The sequence below is a fragment of the Athene noctua genome, chromosome Z (genome assembly GCF_965140245.1).
Source record: "Athene noctua chromosome Z, bAthNoc1.hap1.1, whole genome shotgun sequence".
Classification (NCBI taxonomy): Eukaryota; Metazoa; Chordata; class Aves; order Strigiformes; family Strigidae; genus Athene; species Athene noctua.
In genome coordinates, this window is record NC_134077.1 from 3052590 (window position 1) to 3074256 (window position 21667).

Here is a 21667-nt window from a genome sequence, read left to right on the forward strand (position 1 = left end):
TCCTGATGTAATGGAAATATATTTCCATACTTAGTTCCTCCCTCCGTTCCTCTACTTTTAAATGAAGGGCCCTACAGAAACCCAAAACTTTAATAACACCAGCTGATAACAGTTCACCTTGTCTGTTGGTCTCTCCTTTGAAAGACAGATATATCTTTCCTCATGTATATGTTTAGTAATATTTGTATGTCTTTTCTTTCTCTGTCCTTTTCCAGTGAGGAAAGAAGTCTTTACTGTGGTGATCGATAATGTCTTAATACCTGAATCTGCATGTATTTCTCTTCTTTTGTAGTGCAAAATCTGTTTTCCCCCACTGTTAGCTGTTACTCTGCCTCCTAAACCATCTTGGGCCATGCAGAGTCTGGGAGCAGGCTCTGCTGCTCAGGAGACCAACACTTATTGAAGATCCACAACCAGAAATCTGTAGTTGCGTCATAACCTGTCCTATAGGGCAGTGGTCTCCAAACCTCTTTGATTTCTCACCCCTATAAGTAAAAATAATTCTTAGTACTCACCCTCAGTATGTTTAATTATTTATATACTTCTACTACTTAAATGTTTCTATACTTCTGCTACTTATTTATATACTTCTACTACTGTACTACTACATTATGTACATTATACAACATATGCAAAAATAAAAATTAAAAAGAGGGTGAGGTTAGGATTAAAAAAACAGTATTTATATTTTTAATGTTACTTAGTAATGGTACAAAACATATTTTCTCCCCGCACCCCAACAGATTGTCTTGCACACCCCACTTTGGAGACCGTTGCTCTAGGGCACACCCAGAGGAGCCCTGGGAGGCCATTTTAGTACAAGGTGGATACACACATGATTTTCTCTTTGCCTGTGAATTTACAGCTATTTTGATTGCCTGCCTTTGTATTTCTTTTAACTTTAAGCAAGGTGCTCCACTTTTTTGAACTATAGATCCTCAAACTTGAGGTATAGGAGCACCTGTAGTGTACAGCAACAGGCAGCTCTTCGATCAGCAGTGTGGGCTGGGTTTGGAGCTGTAGCGTGAGGGTATAGATTTAACAGCTTCTCAGTAGTGATATTAGCCAGGAAGGAAGAATCCTTTGTCCCAAGGTGACAGGTCACACTCCATAGACCACTGGACACCTGCTGGAATTCATTTTCATGAAGAGCTACAACTTGTATGAAAAGATACTCAGCCAGTTTTAGCCTGAGAGCATGTTCACTGCTGGTATCTTTAAAAAAATTTTCCATCTCTTTAAATGTGCATAAAACACATATTATATCCTCCTTGTGATAACATCAGAAGCATCCATACAGAGAATGTTATTACAGCAGCTTTGTACTGCACCCATAAAATGAATAAATAACTTGGGGCGGGGGGGAATAAATGGAGTTTCTGTCTTTGGGAAGTGGCTACATACAGGCACAATTTTAATGTTAAGAAGCTTAGGATAGCAAAGTGAGGAAGAAAAACAGCCATCTGGGGGAGCAGATGTTTATAGGTTGCTGTAAAAGCTGCTTTGAAGGAATTATTTTGATGAAATCAAGCAATTACAGGGTTATTTTATATTACAATTCTAACCATGCTGAACTTTTATTTAACTTCTCTTCCCCTCTGAGAATTCAATTAAATTCAGATTAGTTTATAATCATGAAAAAGGATATCTAATTCTTTATTCCCTCACGGCTGAGAGAACTTTGAACCCATTGTGTTAAGGTAATACAGTTATTTCTAATGGTGTAAGATTTCAAATCTTAATAATGGCATGTTTCCTTCAGAACATTTGAGAAATATGTTTTTCATGAATACTAATTAGTACTATAGTCTTTAATCACTGCTAACTCCTGTCCAGGAGTTGGAAGGTACATCCAAGTGTTAAAATGGAAGAAACCTGGTACTGATGGAGTATGTTGACCTGCTTGAAGGCAGGGACACCTCTTGGAGTGTGCTGTGACTCGTGCTGTGCACATCGCTGTGCTGCTCTCTGGTTTCCTGGAGGTTCCCATCTCGTACAGGAAGTGAACTGGCTGCTCGAGGCTTGGATGGGCACACGCTTCACTGGGTAAAAAACTGGCTGATGGCCGGGCCCAGAGAGTTGTGGTGAAGGGAGTTAAATCCAGTTGGTGGCCGGTCACCAGTGGTGTCCCCCAGGGCTGGGTGTTGGGGCCACTCCTGTTTAACATCTTTATTGATGATCCAGACGAGGGGATCGAGGGCACCCTCAGTCAGTTTGCAGATGACACCCAGCTGGGTGGGAGTGTTGATCTGCTCGAGGGTGGGGAGGCTGCAGAGAGACCTGGCCAGGCTGGAGCCATGGGCTGAGGCCAACTGGGGGAGTTTCACTGAGGGCAAATGCCGGGGGCTGCCCTTGGGCCACAACAACCCCCAGCAGGGCTACAGGCCTGGGGAGGAGTGGCTGGAGAGCTGCCGGTCAGAGAGGGACTGGGGGGGTGAGAATGAGCCAGAGTGTGCCCAGGGGGCCAAGGAGGGCAACGGCATCCTGGCTTGTGTCAGCACTGGCGTGGCCAGCAGGGACAGGGAAGGGATCTGAGCCCTGGGTCGGCACTGGGGAGGCCGCCCCTCGCTGAGGGGGTTCAGTGTTGGGCCCCTCACCCCAAAAAGGCCATTGAATGACTCGAGCGTGGCCAGAGAAGGGCAACGGAGCTGGGGCAGGGTCTGGAGCACAGGTCTGCTGGGGAGCGGCTGGGGGAACTGGGGGGTTCAGTCTGGAGAAGAGGAGGCTGAGGGGAGACCTCCTGGCCCTCTGCAACTCCCTGCCAGGAGGGGGCAGAGAGGGGGGATGAGTCTCTGGAGCCAAGGCCCCAGCGCCAGGCCCCGAGGGAATGGCCTCAAGCTGCCCAGGGCAGGGTCAGGCTGGCTCTGAGGAAGGATTTCTGTGCAGAAGGGGCTGTTGGGCGTTGGAATGGGCTGCCCAGGGCAGGGGGGGAGTCCCCGGGATCCCTGGAGGGGTTGAAGAGTCGGGCTGAGCCAGCGCTGAGGGATCTGGGGGAGTTGGGAACGGTCAGGGGGAGGGTCATGGTTGGGCTGGAGGAGCCTCAAGGGCTTTTCCAACCCAGATGATTCTGGGATTCTGTGAAACAACCATCCCTTTTCACTAGCCTGCACCAGTGTCTGCTCCTTCGTTCCTGCATTTCCTCACCCTTCTCTTCTGAAGAGCTGAACTGAGTACGGTTTTGAAGTGCTAAGGCTTGGACAACAGGCCCAAGCTAGAGTTGACCTCTAGATGAATCCTGTCTATTTCATAACTGATAACCACTGTGCTAGTAGGGATTGTGCTGGGTTATAACAAACCACCTGTGCTGATGTAAAAAGTGCCGAAGTTTTGAAGTGTTGAAGCCTCAACAACAGGCCCCGAGCCGCAGCTCCTAACTTAGTGTGTAGTCATTAGTGAACTGGGTATGCTCATTAATGAAAGGTGCAGCTTAGATATCATATACTCATTACTGATGATGAATGTAATGCAGACATGTCTGTCCTGAATATATTTTTATCCTTCTTTGTGTAGGGGCAAGTTAACAAGGCCATGGAGCCAGCTGTCAGCCTGGGGACCAGATGTGTGACCTTGTTCTAAATAAACCATAAATCTATTAGATAAGCAGGGAAACTCCCTTGGCTTCCTCCTTGAGGCCTGGCCAGGCTCTGGGGGAATCTGACTGGGGAGTGAAACTAGATATTTTCCACTCAAAACAAAGGTGCCAGCTATTCTGACTTGCTGATTTTGGGGTACGTAAGGCTGGACCCGCTCGCAGCGACTTTGGCTGCCTCAGCTGCGGGAGGACACACCGCGTGGGACTTCCCACTTGCCAGGAAAGGCTCAACAAATCCTGGTGCAACCGGGGCTGCCCAGTGACTGCGGGTCTGGGTGATGGTAACGGGGGCAAGGGGTGATGGATCTTTCTTAACCGCTGTTCCCTCTCTCACGTAGCAACAATTTGATGCATTACCCTGTATTTCCCTGTTTGTTGCAGTGCACTACTCTGCCTTTTCTTACTGCATGTTTCCTGTATTACTCCGTTACATTATTTAATTATCCCCAGTAAAATACTCCTACTCTTGTCACTCTGCTGTCCAAGTTTAATCGGTATCCTTAATCACCAAAACAGGTTCCTCGTTCCAGGGACAGTTTCTCCTTTAGAGGATACAAGCCCAACCCCCCAGAGAACGCAATGTTTGATTAGAGGATGTGGCCTGTCCTAGTATTGGGGCAGAAAAGTGCCAAGTGTGAGAGGTTTTATCTAATAGAAACTTGATGTTGATGAAGAGGGAGACTTGGCAGATGACTTGTTTCTTCCCAGAAATAGGAGGAGGAACAGTTAACAGGTTAGAAATGCCTTCTGGATATCAAGTAAAATGAGAATTTTGTTTTCATGGCATTGCTTTCCCTTTTGTCATTTGTGTATAGTGCTTAGCACCTTTCACCATTGCCTCAGTGGCATTAGGTGCTTTACAAATAGAAGATGAAGAGAGAGATGCCCTTGGCCTCAAAAGATACAGCTGAAATGTGAGGTAGCAATCAGTGAATGCTGACAGGAAGAAAATGTGGCAAGACCTCTGCTTCTGTGTGAAATGGCAGCGCAAGCGCTGTGCTCTCTGGCTGTATCTCACTCCTGCAGCACCAAGGGAGAGGGAGGTGTAGCAATCTTTCTCCTCTGCATTCCCAGGTCTGGTTTTGCACAGCTCCACTCTCAGTTGGCCTGGTTGGATGGCTGTCACCGTGGCACTGAGAACAGGGTCAGGTTGGCTTTCAGCACTGTCACTTTTTCTGGCTGTCAGCAGCTTGTTCAGCCAGTTCTGAAACAGAGGAGGGATATTCGGGGAAATGCTCTCTGCAGTTTGTAAGTCCTAAGTAATTTTTATTAGGCTGGCTTAGCATGGAGTTTTATTGGTAAAGCTATGGAAGATCTTGTAAGCCAACACATAATTATTACACGCTGGTAGTTGCCTCAGCCACGTATTAATGACACCAGGAGCTGAGCTTGTAGGCTTGTTAGCAGAAGGTGACAAAGGAGCAGGATCAAGTAAAGAAGCCATTGTTTTAGAGCGTAATCTTACTAGTTTTAGGGCAGAAATGAGTTATAAACCACCAGTCACATCCTGTGTTGCTAAATTCTTTCCCTGTTTGCCTCATTGTCAGTGGATGTAGCAGGTGACCTCAGGGAGAAACCAAATTTGCATCGTTTCTGTAGATTCTGTGGAAGTGTGAATGTTCCTAGTAATTCTATACCCAACACCCAGGTCATGGAATATAGATGTGGGTTTAGATGCAGATAGCAGCTGTACTGGACTTAGGAATCATTTAGAAAAGTGAAGACTTTGCAAAGACAGATCCGTAGCAGAACCACAGAACACGTAAAAGCACCAAATATCTACCTTTAGTGCTCACAAACATAATTTTGCTTTTAAGTGGGGAAAAAAAAAATCAATCTTAGGCAATGGAATTAATTCAGATTTTGTTTTATTGCTGTAGTTATGAAAATGAAATAACTATCCTGATGTGGAGACTGATAGTACTATGAGCTAGCTGATGACTATTTAATATTTTTGCTACACAGGATTGTCAGCTAAACATTGTATAAAGTAGTAGTATTTAATGTTGTACAGGTACCTGCTATCAGTCAGTGATATCTTATGATGTCTGCTATGAATTCCTAAATGGCATTGCAATGATCTGTGGAAGGTGGTTTCATTCAGCATGGAATTGTGAGATACCTTTTTATTTTGCAGCATTCATGTGTTGTCTATCGCACATCCTTAGAGCTTGTAGATCCTTAACACTTGTAAATCTTCACCACTGTCTGCTAGTTCCACATTTTGATTTTATGAAAATCTATATCCTGGTTGTAGAACAGAATTAAGATGCTTGTATATTGTTCAAATTAAATATTGTTTGATAGCATATGTTGATCTCAGTACTTCTCTGTTGTCAAAAATAAAAGCAGAATCTGTAAATAGCTGTTTGTTCTTCAACCAAAGATAAATATCTGCTTAAATGCAACTCAGTTGTGGTAAATAAATGAAAACTGAAAGCTGCATTACTTGTTTGACCTTCTAGCTTCTCCAGACTTTTATTGCAACTTCTCTGAATTATCCCACAAGACTTAATTAAAAAAAAATAATCTGTTTCTAATAGTTCCTATTCAACTGTGTAACCTAAATTTCTGTGCTCAAAGTATTTTCTAAATGCAAATGAGCTTTCAAGTGGCTAATAAACCTATTCTAAGTCTTCGTGTGAGTAAAGAGCAACCTACAGATTTGAACAAGTGTAGTGTGCACGTTAAAAAAAGGTGTGTGTGTATATATATATATATATATACAAATGCTGCACAATGTGTGTTCCAACTACATACATACATTTCATATAAAATACACATTGTATGTATGACATGGAGATATTGTGCACGTATATATAGAGGTTTTTTTACAACTGCAAATATAGGATTTGCTCTTCAACTTGTTAGTGGCAAAATCTCCATCAAATCAGGCTCTTTGTGGTTCCTTAAGCCTCACAAGGAGTCAGCGTCGAGCCAGGTGTAGAATTGGCATCCTGAGCTGTAGTCCTCTGAGTAGTAATCACCTGGGAGCCTCCATCCCTCACACACTTCCAGAATTACTTGCTTATTACTTTGAGACTTTTTTTTTAAAGCTTTTATGTTGCCTTTTAGAGAACAATGTGAGGAGCTTCGCATACAGTGGATGAAGAAGCATCAGAAGGAATTGTGTGCAGACCGTCTGGCCCAACTAGCTCTGAAGGAGGAATTGAAAAAGCAACAGAAGAAGGAGGAGCAGATGTTTGCAGAGCTTTGGGAAGAGGATAGGTTGGCTAAGGAAAAGCAAGAGGCAGTGGAGAGGCAGAGATCAGCAGAACAGAATCGGGAAATCTTGGATGTGCTCAGTGCCCAAGTAGCGGTGCTCAGTGCTCACAAAGAGGAGGCAAAGCAGCTGAAGGAAGAAGAGGCTCGACTGCTGGTAATTTCCATATCATTCTCAATTCAGCGTTGTTATAAGGCCCTCCTAATGATAGGCTTACTAGACATTTAGATTAATGCTTACCTTATTTGTATCTTCACTGATTCCGTTGATATCTGAGACTGTCCTATTATGTTAAGCCTCTTTTCCAGAGCTGTGGCAAATGAAGTCCTGTTTACAGAGGGAAATAGAGCTTTGGAAACTTAGCATTGTAAAGGCTTTTGGCATTCAAATCCTCTCAGAGCCTTTGTGGGAAATGGAAATATTTTTAAGCTTTTGCCAGATATCTTTGCAATTTTCTGATTTCCAGTTTCTTGTGGGATAGCTAGAGAGTCTTGTGAACCCACTGTAATGCATGACACCAGATCTCAGGGCATGATATATATGTTTAATCATCATGATAAGTGCACTGGGAGGAAGCAGCAAGCGTGTGCTGCTCCCAGAAGGGAAGGTGAGCCTGGAGCTGAGGGTGACAGCAGGGCAGGCCAGTACACTCCTTTCCAAAAAGTGTCCCTCTGTACCCAAAGGAAGGGGGCAGAGCAGAATCCCCAGAATCCTTCAGGTTGGAGAAGCCCCTCGGGATCATCGAGTCCAACCCTCAGCCCGACTCTACAAAGTTCTCCCCTACCCCACATCCCCCACAGCTCATCCCAACGGCCCTGAAACCCCCCCAGGGATGGGGACTCCCCCCTCCCTGGGCAGCCTGTTCCACTCTCGGACCACTCTTGGTGGGAAATATTTTTTATTAATGTCCAGTCTGAACCTCCCCTGTTGCAATCTAAAGCCATTTCCTCTTGTCTGCTGGCTGTAACCGGGGTCATCTGACATCCCAAACTGCTCAGCAGGTCTGGAGTGAGGAACTCGAAGGTGAAGCCAGGAATTCAAGTCAGCAGGTCTGGGTCAGGATCAACCTCAGGCACAGGTGTACCTGCAGCATAGCTCACGTAGGCACCAAGGGCAAGAGACTGAGCCTAACTGTAGCTCAGCCTAACTGCTGCTTCCAAGCAACTCCTCCCAGCCCTTTCTCACCCTTTTCCCAGCTCTCTGATCCAAGACTCACAGGTTGCAGAGCCTGTTGGTGCACGCAGGACCCTGACACATACGTGAGAAGACAATTTATATGAAAAAGCCCAACTGCTGACTGAATTTCAGAATTTACATCCATTTAATGTATTTATTTTTAAACAAATTAGCAAGCAGTGCCTAAGCTCTCTCACCCATTAGTGCTGGCTGCTGTGGGGCATCACACTGTAGGAGGCAGTGAGCTCCCTCAGCCCAACTGTTCGACCACAACCCTCCTTTTTCCTCATCTCTCCCCTGTGTAGACTTGCTGTAGTTGTGCTGGCTTTAGTTCACAGCATTCTGTGTTGACTTTGTGAGTTGTGGGAGACTATTTAGTTCAGGCTTAGTCTTCATCTTGGAGCTATTTACATGTAGCAATTGAATGAGCACTCAGGGTACTCCCAGGCACTGGAAGCTGATGTTGGCAAGAAACTCCACTACTTCTTAAAAATAATGACAATATTGAATCCAAAGCTCTGAAAATCCTGACTGTAAAACAGTAAAGTCCTTATTCCAATCTAGACTGTAACGTTTCACTTATTTAAAAACATGCAAAATAAAATTATTTACTTGTAAACTTTTAAGGCACTGCCAAACCTTCCAGGCAAAGAACAATTCTACTTGACAGGCCTTTTCAGAAAAACACTCTTCGAATAGACAGCTATTCTCATAGAAAGACAGCTGCCCTGGGCTCCGTCGATGAGATACATTTCTGATAAAGTGGTTTAGTCTCTGAAAAAAAGTTTTCTTCAGAGGGTCCCTGACTTGCGGAAAAAACTAACTCCACAACTGTGAAGTTGTAAAGTAGGTATGTTTATTTAGCGCCGGGCGCATGGGGGATCGCTCCTCCACAAGCATGCGCACCCCTTGCAGCTCTCGTCCTGCTTATATATTACAAAATAATGCATATTCATAGAATGCTTATATATAAACAGAATATTTCCCCGCCTCCCCTCGCTTCTCATGGTAATTAGGTCTCCTCCTCTTGCGTCTGCGCGTTGAGCTCCTTTGGTGGTCGCAAATTCCTGGGCGAGGGTCGTACAGATGAAGTATCTCCTCTTCCTCGCTGATGAACTTTTTACCTTATTTTTCTGCGCAGCCTCAGTTGTTCCCTGGCTCCTAGCTAAACCGCAAGGCCAATTAGTGTTAGGATTTGAGGTGATCTATTGCAATTTGTACTACTTTAAGGACAATAGGAAGCTTCTGTTTGAGCCAGAAGATAATATCTTAGCAACAGTGTCAGCCCCTGGTATGTCTTCACGTATAGCCCCCTCATCTTGGCGCAAGCTCTGCGCCATCTAACTAAAATTGTTTAAATTCCTTATCTCATTCCCCCCTTTTCTTCCTACTTAGTAAATTCTTTTACTACTCAAACCATCTTACAGCTCACTTTTATAACTAAGTTGTGTTAGTCTACATTATTCTTTTGAAACTTGGGTTATATTTTATCTGTTGTGTGCATTTGCTGTCTTGATGTTTTGCCCTGTATCATTCCCTGCTTTGTTCAGTTAATCTAGCATGCAATTTACATCTACTGCCTCACCTGATGGTGTAAAACAGATTCGTGCTGTTCGCCAATCAAAGTCTACTGCTGTATTAATCATTTAAACCTTATATACACATGTATCCTTGTTTATATTTAGGATAGGTGCTTTTAGGCCTAAACAACACATGCGCGTTGGGCTGGGGGCGTGGAAATTCTTTTTCTTGCTGCGTATTTGGACTTCCATTTTGGAGCTTTGGAATCTATTGCAACCATGGATATGGATTGCATTTCTGTGCCAGCTTTAATTCTTATTTTATCAGCTATTGCCTTATTTGTTATTGTAATGTTTCTTTTTTGTCGGTGTGAATGTCAATTTTGTAAGTTATTTTCACGTTCTTCTGCTGCTTCGCCTGAATCTCCTGAGCAGCAACCACTGCAATCCTCTGTTGATTCTCCTGCATCTCCTCCTCAACTATCGTCCTCTTCTGCCCCTGTTTTTACTGCTACTATCCCTGAACCTCAACCATCGTGTTCTTTTGTTGACTTTCCGGAATCTCAAGTTTAGTTTATAAGATGTTTTTGTTCTATAAAGTTAGAAATAGTAGTATTGCTTACTTGTTTTGGTTGAAAATCAAAATAGAACTTTCTAGGCTCACATGACGCATGCGCTTTGGGATAGAAAAAAGGGGGGGTGCGGAGAGCCTTTTTCCCACTGCGCATGCTGATCCCGACCCCAGCAGACCGGAGCAGCCGACCACGTGGATCTGCAGGGCTGTAATCAGTTTGTGATATCTTTTGTTAAAAGAATGGATCACCTTTTGGCATTAATTTTGATTCATGTTGTCTTTTTTTCTTTACTGGCTATTATCTTACTTATCATTATTATACTTTTGTTTTGTCCTGGTAATTGTTGTTCTTGTAGAATGTCACTTCGTCCCTCTACTGATTCATCGGAGCCTTAAACTTAGTTTATAAAATGCTTAGGCTTTGTAAAGTTGATTAGTTTTAAACATGTTATATTTGTTAGATAAAAATGTTTAAATATTGTTAAAAATATGTGTTTGTTAGATAAAAATGTTAAATATTGTTAAAAATATATGTTTGTTAGATAAAAATGTTAAAAATGTTCATTGTTAAAAATAGTGTTAAAAATACTGTTAAAAAAATATATACTTGTTAAACTAAAATGTTTTGTAGTAGTTAAGAATAATGTTAAAAATATATACTTGTTAGTTACAGTATTGCACTTTTCCTAGCTTTTCTCTTTCTGTACTGTTATCTTTCACACCACCACGACGGCAGCAATGTTGAGCCATGGAGTGGTGTAAAGACTTTTGGTTTGTCTCAGCATTGCTGCCTCCATGTATACCACTTCCTGGCTACAGCATCATGCTGTTGTGGAGGAGTACGTTTAGGAGGCGACAAATAGTCCCTGGCAAAACCACGACATCCGCCAAAGGCGAAAAACAGCAGCAGCCTTACTAGCACCCACCGAGCTGCACCTGCGCACGAGCCAGGTGGAGGGGAAACCATGGCGTGGCTGAAGACGCCGCAGATCGACCCCTCACCAGCATGACCACCATGGACACCTGGGCATGCGCGTATGGAAGACCATGGGGCGGCACATAGAACAACGAGCCCCGTGGAAATGGGCGGACAGATCGTGAGGACGGGGACTATAAAAGGACAGACTGCGTACTCCTTAGTAGAGGGGAACCAACTTGGAGCCAGGAACGTGGAGCGTCATCAGGCCGCCAGAACATCGCTGGATCCCTGGTCGTGGTGGTGGTAATTAGTTGCGCTTCTACCGTGTTCTTGCTTAGGGATTCCGACTTTTTCCTTCTTTTTCCTCTCTGTCCTATCGCTTTGATTAATTGTTATAGAGAGTAAAGTTTCTAGGGTTATAAAGCATCTGACCTCATTTGTGTCTTAATCTCGCTTTTGGCTTGGTTCGTATTCGTAAAAGAGCTATATGGAGAGATAGAGGCCAAGCCAAATTAGTCTCCTATAACTAATTCAGTGTTAGTAGAATCTACCCCAGTCTTTCAAAACTCGGATTATGGTATAAAGCTTCATACATAATTTGCAGGTGTTTTGTAAGTCTCCAGTTCCATATATATATAGCTACAGTAAGAATTAACAAAATTACTACAGATATCAAAAGAACTACTACTGGGTGAAGGATTGCGTTAAAAATTCCGGTTGCCGTTGGTAACCATCCAAGGAGGGTGTCCTACCAATGATGTTCTCCTACCTTTTGTACTTTCGTCAAAATCTCGTGAATTTGCACCGTATCATGTCTTACTACTATTAGCATCTCCTTCCTTTTTTGTTTTACTTCCTCTAGAATGGAAAGTAAGTCCTCGTGCTGTAGCATCTCCTTCACTCTCTCCAAATTCATTCCTGTGGGGGTAGAACCTATTCTTCGATACAGAGTATATTTCGTTTCTATTACTTGGGAGCTCAGAACAGGGCTGACATAGTTAAAGTCACAACCTTTGATTTTTGTGAAATTACATACACAATGATTGGAGTGGTTTCCTATTTCCATTTCATCACCATCGACTATAAAGCTCTTACAAGAAGTGCATAAACATATGCACCCCCCTCCTATGTATATTAGAACTGTATTGTGGTTAGGAGAGGGTTGTACTTCAAAGCTGCACTCTTTCTGGTGGGTGTCGAGGCACATATCTGGAGCCTCTATGGAGTTTCCTTCGCAGACATATCCCTGATGTCCCATGTTAGTGCACAGATCTGTGTCAATAGTCTGCCATTTATCCCCTTGTTGCCACACCCACCCTTTATGTCCTACCGGATTGATTATTACTCCCTTATGATACAATCCTATGGCAGTAATAGGGTAGATTTTATACTGTGTAGCCCTTGATATGGTCAGGACGAAGGCGATTATTTTATCATTCTTATCATCATACGTGAAATTTACCAATTTCCACCAGGATTGCAATTCTCTTTCTTGATCAAGTGCTTTATCCCAAACTACTTTCCAAATTTCCTTAGGGAGGATTCTTTCCTCCCCTTCTCTCAGAATATTGGAAATAATTGATTGTATCCACATTTGTGCTTGTATACAACTAAGAGCCAAGGATGTGTCTTTCTGTAGAGCCTCCATCCCTTCTACCACTAATGAATGGTCTCTGATGTTAACTCTCTCCCAATCAGGGAGAAGTTTTGATGTTAGCCATTGGTGAGTCTCTAGGGCTAATAAGGATGATTTTAGAGGCCGTTTTAACTGATCCAGTTCTTGAGTTGCCATAGCCAATTTGTTCATTATTACTTCTGAATCTACACTATTCAATACCCCCAATCCTGTCCCTAAAATTCCTGTCGCATCCCTTTTTTGTCTTTGAACAGCCCGAGCCTTTAGCCAGGCAGCCCATCCCCTTTGAGTTGTTTCCAGATATGGAAGGCACTTTGGTTGTATGTCTGTCAGATTCACCTGCAAATGCACTTCCACCTGTTTTAGTGACCACTGGGGGTTAAACAATAGGACTTGCTGGCCAGTTTTCCGGATCACATGTGGACCTATTTTAAAGATTCTTGGTTTTGACTTTAGCACTTGCCCAGCAATTGCTTTCGTAACTTTTACAGACGTGACAGGTGGCAGAGTGGTTGCAGTAGACTGCATGGGGTCAATTCTGACCCTGTAGAACAATGCCTGTCCCCTTGACCCTTGTCCTAAGCATGTTACAAAAGTTGTCTTGGTTAAGGTAAAGTTAAACCAACACATTGATTTCCCTTTGCACGATTCTCCAAATTTATATGGGGACCCTATCATTCTCACACCTATCATAGTGTCTTCTAACACTGGAACTAGACCGTCCTCATGATATACTTGACAACCCACTGTTATTTCATCCCCCGTATTTCCTTCTAATTGGTCGATTTCATCCTTATCGTCCCTTCTCCACTGGTCCCCTTGGTATACCTTATTGTTGTTAACAACCACCATGGCTAGTTTTGTTCTTAAGTCCACATCCTTCACCATCATGGCATGATTTTTCTGGGCGTGATTCCAAGGCCAATCTTTGGGTTCCTGGGCACAGGCAAGGATAATCCTAAAACGTATTAACAGTTCCAACTCACGGTTGATCATTTTGAGGTCTCAATCCGAAAGTTTTTGTTTAAATCTGAGTTTTAATGGTCCAGTTTCTGTCACCTCCCAGCGTTGTTTAGGAGCCTTCTTGATCCTAGTATGATGTATCCATGATGTGTGTTCTTTAATTTTCACTGCAGTAAAGGTCGTAAGCAGCACCTGGAACGGCCCCTCCCATTGTGGTTCCAATGTTTTTTCTGCAAGAGACTTAATATACACATAGTCTCCAGGCTGTATATCATGTACCGGTCCGTCTAACTCTCTACCCCGAGTTCCAAATACATGTTTCCCAGTTTTGTTGTTTGCTTAATGCTATTATGTATGAAGTCATAGTTTCCTCTCCAATTTGCATTGATATTCCCTTTTGCACTGCGTAAGGTCTGCCATATAACATCTCAAAAGGACTCAACCCTTCTTTGGCCCTCGGTTTTGCTCGTATGCGCAAGAGTGCCAATGGGAGAGCCTGGAGCCAGGTCAGGTTTGATTCCTGACCTAGTTTTACTATTTGCTGTTTAATCAAATGATTCATTTTTTCTACTTGGCCACTGGATTGGGGACGATATGGGGTGTGAAGCTGCCAATCTATGCCCAGATAGTAACTGACTTGCTGGACTACTTTGGAAACAAAGTGCGACCCCCTGTCTGAGGATATGGTCGCTGGAACCCCAAAACGTGGAATTATTTCTTGCGTTAATACTTTTGTCACTTCTCTGGCTTTAATCGTTCTGGTGGGGAACGCTTCTGGCCAACCTGAAAAGGTATCTGTTAATACCAATAGGTATCGATACCCCCCTTTTCTTGGAAGTTCTGAAAAATCAATTTGCCATTGTTGTCCTGGTCCGTTTCCTTTTCCAATCTGGCCTACTTCTAGATTAGGGGTATTCTTAGGATTAGTCTGGAGGCAAAGGTCACACTGTTGAGTCACTTGCCTTACTATGGTATACAAATTTCTGGCTCTAATATTCCTAACTAAATATCGGTATAGGGCCTCTGCCCCCCAGTGTCCTTTCCTGTGCTCTTCCCTTACCAGGTGTCTGGTCAAATAAGAGGGAATTACTACCTTTTCTTGGGGAGTGACAGCCCAACCTTCTTCATTATATGATCCTTCCAGATCTGCAATAAGCTTTTTGTCTTCTTTTGTGTAAATAGGCTTACCTTCTAAGATAGTCCGTCCATCAGGGACTAAAGCACCCTCCATTTTTACCTCTTTTTTGGCTGCTTGTTTTGCCTCTCTGTCCGCCAGTTCATTTCCTCTTTCCAAGTCGGAATTCACCTTTTGGTGTGCCTTAATATGCATGATTGCCACTTTTCTTGGAAGTTGGACAGCTTCCAGTAGACTCAGAATTTCCTTCCCATGTTTAATGTGTTTCCCTTGTGAATTTAGCAGTCCTCTTTCCTTCCAGATTGCTCCATGAGCATGAACTACCCCAAAGGCATATTTTGAGTCCGTATAAATGTTCACAGTTTTGCCTTGGGCTAATTCTAAAGCACAGGTCAGAGCGATTATCTCCGCCTTTTGTGCAGATGTACTCACAGGCAGTGGTTCTGATTCCAGTATCTCTTGGGTGGTAGTAACAGCGTACCCAGCATATCTTTTACCGCTCAGGACATAACTGCTCCCATCTGTAAACCAGTTATCTGCATCTTCCATAGGGCTGTCCTTCAAGTCTATGCGGCTTGAATATGTTGCCTCGATGGTCTCCAGGCAGTCATGTTGCACTGGTTCTCCTGTGTCTCCACTAAGGAAAGAAGCTGGGTTGATAATGTTAGTCACTACAATCTCCACATCATCTTGTTCTACCAGTTCAGCCTGATATTTTAGGAATCTTTGGGGTGAGAGCCAATGCCCTCGTTTAATTTCCAATACTGCAGACACTGTATGAGATACTAATACAGTCATTTTCTGGCCTAATGTGAATTTTTGTGCTTCCTGTACATTTAGGATTACTGCTGCAACCGCTCGTAGGCATCCGGGCCAACCCTTAGTGGTTGTATCCAGTTGTTTGGAGAAACAGGCAACTGCGCGACGGTATGGGCCTAAGTCTTGTGCCAGTATTCCCAATGCAATTCCCTGTTTCTTGTGTGAAAAGAGAAAGAATGGCTTACTTACATCTGGGAGTCCTAAAGCCGGAGCTGACATCAGGGCCTTCTTTAGTGAGTCAAAGGCCTGTATGGCCTCTTTATTCCACTGGAGGTTCTTCTGTTCAGTGACAGTTAGTGCATATAGTGACTTAACAAGTAATCCATAGTTATAGATCTATAGCCTGCACCAACCAGTCATTCCCAGGAATGTTCGCAATTCTTTCACTGTTTGTGGTCTCGGAGTCTGACAAATTGCCTCTTTCCGAGCTTGTCCTAAGGTCCTTTTCCCAGCACTGATTTCGTAGCCCAAATAGATCACTTCACGCTGCACTACTTGGGCCTTCTTTTTAGATACCCAGTAGCCCTGAAGTCCCAGAAAATTTAAAAGGCTTACCGTCCAGGTTACGCAGGCCTCTTTTGTCTTAGTGGTAATTAGGATGTCGTCTACATATTGCAGCAGCTTTCCCTCTTCAGGTGGAGTTGGGGCTTCCCATAGTTCAAGGTCTTTGGCTAGTTGGTTGCCAAATATAGTGGGGCTGTTTTTAAATCCTTGTGGCAGCACTGTCCAAGTTAACTGAGTTTTACGTCCACTCTTAGGATTTTCCCATTCAAATGCAAATATTTTCTGACCGGCTTCGAGGAGAGAGAGACAAAAGAAGGCATCCTTGAGGTCTAAAACAGTAAACCAGATTAGTTCAGGAGTTAGCTTTGTTAACAAGGTGTAAGGGTTTGCTACCACTGGGTAGAGATCTTCCGTTATTTTATTTATTGCTCTTAGATCCTGAACTATCCTGTATGACCCGTCGGGTTTCCGGACAGGTAATATGGGAGTATTAAAATTAGATTCACACTCCCTTAATAATCCTATTTGCAATAACTTTTCTGTAACTGGCTGGATCCCTTCCCAATCCTCCTTCTTTAAAGGATATTGTTTAATTCTTACCAGTTGTTGTCCTTCTTTAAGGTTTACCTCTACAGGTGGAGCATTCTTCGCCCTCCCAGGGGTATCAGTGGCCCATACTCCGGGATACACTTGATCGATAATTTCCGCGCTAATTTCTCCTTCTGTGGGGACACTAGTTAGAGATAAGCTCATGATTTGTATAAGTTCTTGGTTGTTTACCTCCAGAGTAATCTCTCCATGGTTAAAGTTAATGGTTGCTCCTAATTGTTCTAATAAGTCTCTCCCCAGGAGCGCTTTTGGGGAGTTCGGCATATACAGAAACTTGTGTATGCCTAACTGCTTTCCCAATTCATATTTCAAAGGTTTGCAAAAGTATGCCTTTTCACTTTGGCCAGTGGCTCCCACCACCATGATATAATCTTTCTCCAGGGGTACTAAATTCATGTTCAAAACTGAATATGTTGCTCCAGTATCCACTAAAAATTCTACTTCTCTTTGTTCTTTCCCTAGCTTTATTGTAACCAGCGGATCCGCTAGGGTAGATTCCCCGGATCCCCGTCATTGTTCTTCTAAATTAGCTAATGTCTGCCGCTTTCGGCGGTTTCCCCTTTTTCCTGTGTTTCCCCATTTCTCTGGACACTTGTTCTTCCAATGTCCGAACTTTTTGCATATAGCACATTGATTTCTGTTAAGCGGCGGTTGCTCCGATCTCCTTTGCTCCCCTTCTTTTATTACAGCCAAGATTTTCTTGTGCCCTTTCTTGTAGTCCTCTTCTCTATTCCGAAATACCCTCCATGCCTCCTCCAATAGTGTCTCTAAGTTCCTTCCCCCAGGAGGAGGTACCTTCTGAAGTTTTCTCCTAATATCCCCTGTGGCTTGCCCTAGGAACAGAGATACCAGATGTTGTATCCCTGCCTCTGAGCTCGGGTCTAAGGAAGTGTTACAGCGCATTGTATCTCTCAGCCAATCCAGGAACTCTGATGGGGACTCGGATGGACCTTGTTTAATTTCATAGAGTGTTGCCCAATTTATTGTTTTAGGGATAGCCCTTTCCATTCCCTTTGCAATCCACTCTCGGTATGCTCTTAATCTTTCCACATGTGCAGACCGATTGGGATCCCATTTCGGGTCATCATGTAAGGGGAGGAACTCCTTATAGTCCCCCCCAGTAGCTCTATAGTGATCCTCAGCAAAATTTTGTGCTGTTTTTAAAACCAGCTGTTTTTTGGTCTCAGTTAAGTGATCCAGTAGCAGCTGCATGTCTTCCCAGTCAGGGTTGTGTTGCCTTATAATGAACCGAAAATGCCTAGACACACTCTCAGGGTCATTTCGGTAGTTTTTAGCTTTCTTTTCCCATATCTCTAAATCAGAGGTAGAAAACGGCACTTTAACCAACATAGTGCCCTGGGGTCCCACCGCCTCTCTGAGGGGTGCTTGGAGAGCTTTAGGAGCTCTTCCCCGCCTCCGGGAGGAGATTGGGCTATCTGGAGAAATGGACTGTTCCTCCGAGTCCTTGTCCTGTTCCTGGGACTGAGGAGGGGGTTTGAATAGGTCTTCCAAGCTCTGCTCTTTCGCCCTTCTAGTCTTACCTGTTCTAGTACACCTCTGTCCGATGCTGCATGACGAGCAGCACCTTTTTAGTTTTCCTTTAATTTCTCCCTTATAATCCTTTTCCAGGGCAAGCACTAAAGGGTCTTGTGGTGGGACTAATCCACAATCCCTCTGCCACTCCGGGTGATTCCAGAGGGTGAAAAACATATCTGCGTAGGACACCTCATCCCACTTCCCCTCTCTCCGTAAAAATAACATCAATTGCAGCAGCGTATGGTAGTCTAAGGTCCCATTCAGTGGCCATTTAGCCTCCTCTTCCAGTTTGTAAAGTGGCCACCACTGATTACAATATTTAATCAGAATTTTCTTGCTTTCTGTGCTTCCCCTCCCCGCTATGTCTTTCCAGTGTGTTAATATGCAATCTCATGGGCTTTTCTTTACAATTCTTCCCTGCTTATTCCCCATTATTATTTCTTCTCAAAATCCTTTCTTTCCACTTATAGCAGTTTCTACACTGTCTTTCAACCGAGAGGTCTAACGACACCTCTTCTTCCCGGCACTCTGCACACCTCAACCTCCTCTTATCAGACGCACAGTACCACTTACATCGACAATCTACACACTCTGCTAATACCCATGCTTGGTGAGAATTCCCTTACCGGGATGGCAGGAATACAAAGAAAGCAGGGGATTCTTCCACGGACCCGGGGGTATAATCGGCTGGTTGTTCCCAATCCAATGCTACCAGCTGCCCAGAAGGAGCTGTGTACAATCCTTCTAGCAGGTATAAATCATCTCCCCATGCCAACCATTTATTCCTTCTACACAAATAATCACTAGATTCCAACCCAAACCAACGGAGAAGGGATCCGCTTTCCCGGTTCATGCGATGTTTTCACAAAACATACAAAGACAGTGCGTTACTTAAACAGATAGAAACTTCTCATTTGTTTTGCAGCGGCTGCTCTCACTCACGCAGCAGCAGCTGCCTCTCACCCTTAAAGGGCCCCGTCACACCTTCCACTCACACCACAAAATAAAACAACAACTAGGTCCGTGTAGCATATATCATAAACCATTAACAATTTGCCGTAAGTTCAAAACCAGTATATCCACAAGTAGTGCACTATACAATAACAGCCCGGAAAAATAGGGTAAGATCTTACAGGTGACGGTAATTGGTAATTACCAGTGCCCTGCCCAAATGCAAACTGCCTCTTATATACCAGTCATCGGTAGTTTGACCCAAAAGACCTTACACCTTTCCCTCGGCTTTCCAAAACCAAAACCAAATGGGTGTACCCCCTCCTTGGGACTACGCTGTGCGCCAGACGTCTCTGCGCGTCTTACCAGCAGCCCGTTACCCTTTAAACATACCTTTGTCCGCGATTTAGATGGTCCTTGTCTGCTCCCGCAGTGGACAGCTGGGAGCGGAGTTCCTCCGAGAAAAGCTCGGGGTGCACCTAGGACGTCCACCCTCCAGCAGTGTCCCGGCAGCCGAGTAGAGAGTTCCATCTGGGGTGCCAAGTTGACTTGCGGAAAAAACTAACTCCACAACTGTGAAGTTGTAAAGTAGGTATGTTTATTTAGCGCCGGGCGCATGGGGGATCGCTCCTTCACAAGCATGCGCACCCCTTGCAGCTCTCGTCCTGCTTATATATTACAAAATAATGCATATTCATAGAATGCTTATACATAAACAGAATATTTCCCCGCCTCCCCTCGCTTCTCATGGTAATTAGGTCTCCTCCTCTTGCGTCTGCGCGTTGAGCTCCTTTGGTGGTCGCAAATTCCTGGGCGAGGGTCGTACAGATGAAGTATCTCCTCTTCCTCGCTGATGAACTTTTTACCTTATTTTTCTGCGCAGTCTCAGTTGTTCCCTGGCTCCTAGCTAAACCGCAAGGCCAATTAGTGTTAGGATTTGAGGTGATCTATTGCTGATTTGTACTACTTCAAGGATAATAGGAAGCTTCTGTTTGAGCCAGAAGATAATATCTTAGCAACAGTGTCAGTCCCTGGTATGTCTTCACGTATAGCCCCCTCATCTTGGCGCAAGCTCTGCACCATCTAACTAAAATTGTTTAAATTCCCTATCTCATCCCTAAAGGAGAGGTTCTGTGTTGAAAATGGGACATCATCCTTTTTCAGCAGAAGAGGGATGTGACAGATGGCCTCATTACAAATTTCTCAGTGTGGAGTTGGTAGCCTGTAATGATCCGGTGTTTCATCTGGGTGAAGGACACGCTGTGGACAGCTGAGTGTCTGTATTATGGTTTCTTCTGGTTGTTGCAATAGAAATATATAATTTAGTGAAGCAAAACTTGCACCTGTGCTACAGTAGACCGTACATGTGTATCCAGATCTCTCAGGCTGGATGACAAAACAGACAGCAACTTCTGAGTTAACGACATTACCTACATTAGCTGCCTTTCTCCTGCTCTGTCTTTTCTCTCTGTTGTAGAATTGTGATTTCTTGATAAGGGGATTGAAATCATGTTATTCTGGCTGTAGCCTCACAAGTGCTAGACAAATTTCTGCCATAGCACTTTGGTCCTGGCTTGCAGATGGACGGTTGGTACGAATTTCTTTGTACATTTGCAATGTTGAGTTGCCCCATCGTATAAACTTTTATAGAATAAGCACCATAAATCCCATCCTTGGCTACTCTCATACAGCTTCACTGACATCAGAATTCAGCCTAAAACATGTGCCAGCTTGCCCAGTAGACTGATAACTGTTTCCACCTTACCTTCCTTCTTTACTGTTCAAAGGTTTTTTTTTGATTACTTAGTGGTTCCAATAATAGATAGTGAGTTTCAAAGCTGTTTTACCAGCTCCTGAAAGTGAATTTGGCCATTGAGGAAGACAGCAACCTCAGCTTTGGCTTTGAAACACTGGAAGTCAGTGGGTGCTTTATGTCCAGCATAATGAGTTATGTTCCTTTGGAGGTGCAGTTTGTGCTTCAGTATGAGGAAGATTAGACACGTTGTTTGTGGTAAACCTGTTGATGCATGTTAGAATATTTATTGACATTACAAAAGAGACATTGAATTTAAAAACAGATTAACAAAAACTTCTGTACCTAGGGCATTGTTCCTGAGACCTGTAGATAAGCTAATGATGGCCACAAACTGTTTTACAACTATGAGTGCTTGTAAACTTACTCAAATGCAGGATGTTCAGGAATTACATGAAGTTACTTTATTAATGCTGCTTTGGGATTTTTTTTTTTCTTTTGGCTGAATAATCTTGAATATACATATACCTGTTTGATCTTGAATATACATTTGCTAGTTTTCATTGTTTCATTCTTAAGAACTCAACTTTACATCCATTTTTCTGTTCTTTCCAATATAAAGTGGGATGGTTTGAAGACATGAAAATTCATTAATTGCCTGTCAGAATATAAGGATACATTTAGTTTGTGCAACTTTATGTCTGCTAGAGATGCACTGCTCTGAACGTCCAGCACAGACACCGAACAGAAAATATAT

General features: G+C 43.6%; 1 protein-coding gene across 1 annotated transcript in view; it reads left to right on the forward strand.

Annotated features, from left to right (window-relative positions):
- The window catches only part of CFAP53 (cilia and flagella associated protein 53), a 36150-nt gene that overhangs the window by 6475 nt on the left and 8008 nt on the right, over positions 1-21667 (forward strand). Inside the window, exon 4 of the mRNA XM_074932894.1 lies at positions 6668-6971. Within this exon, the coding sequence (XP_074788995.1) occupies positions 6668-6971 (304 nt within the window). The remainder of the gene's footprint in view (positions 1-6667; positions 6972-21667) is intronic.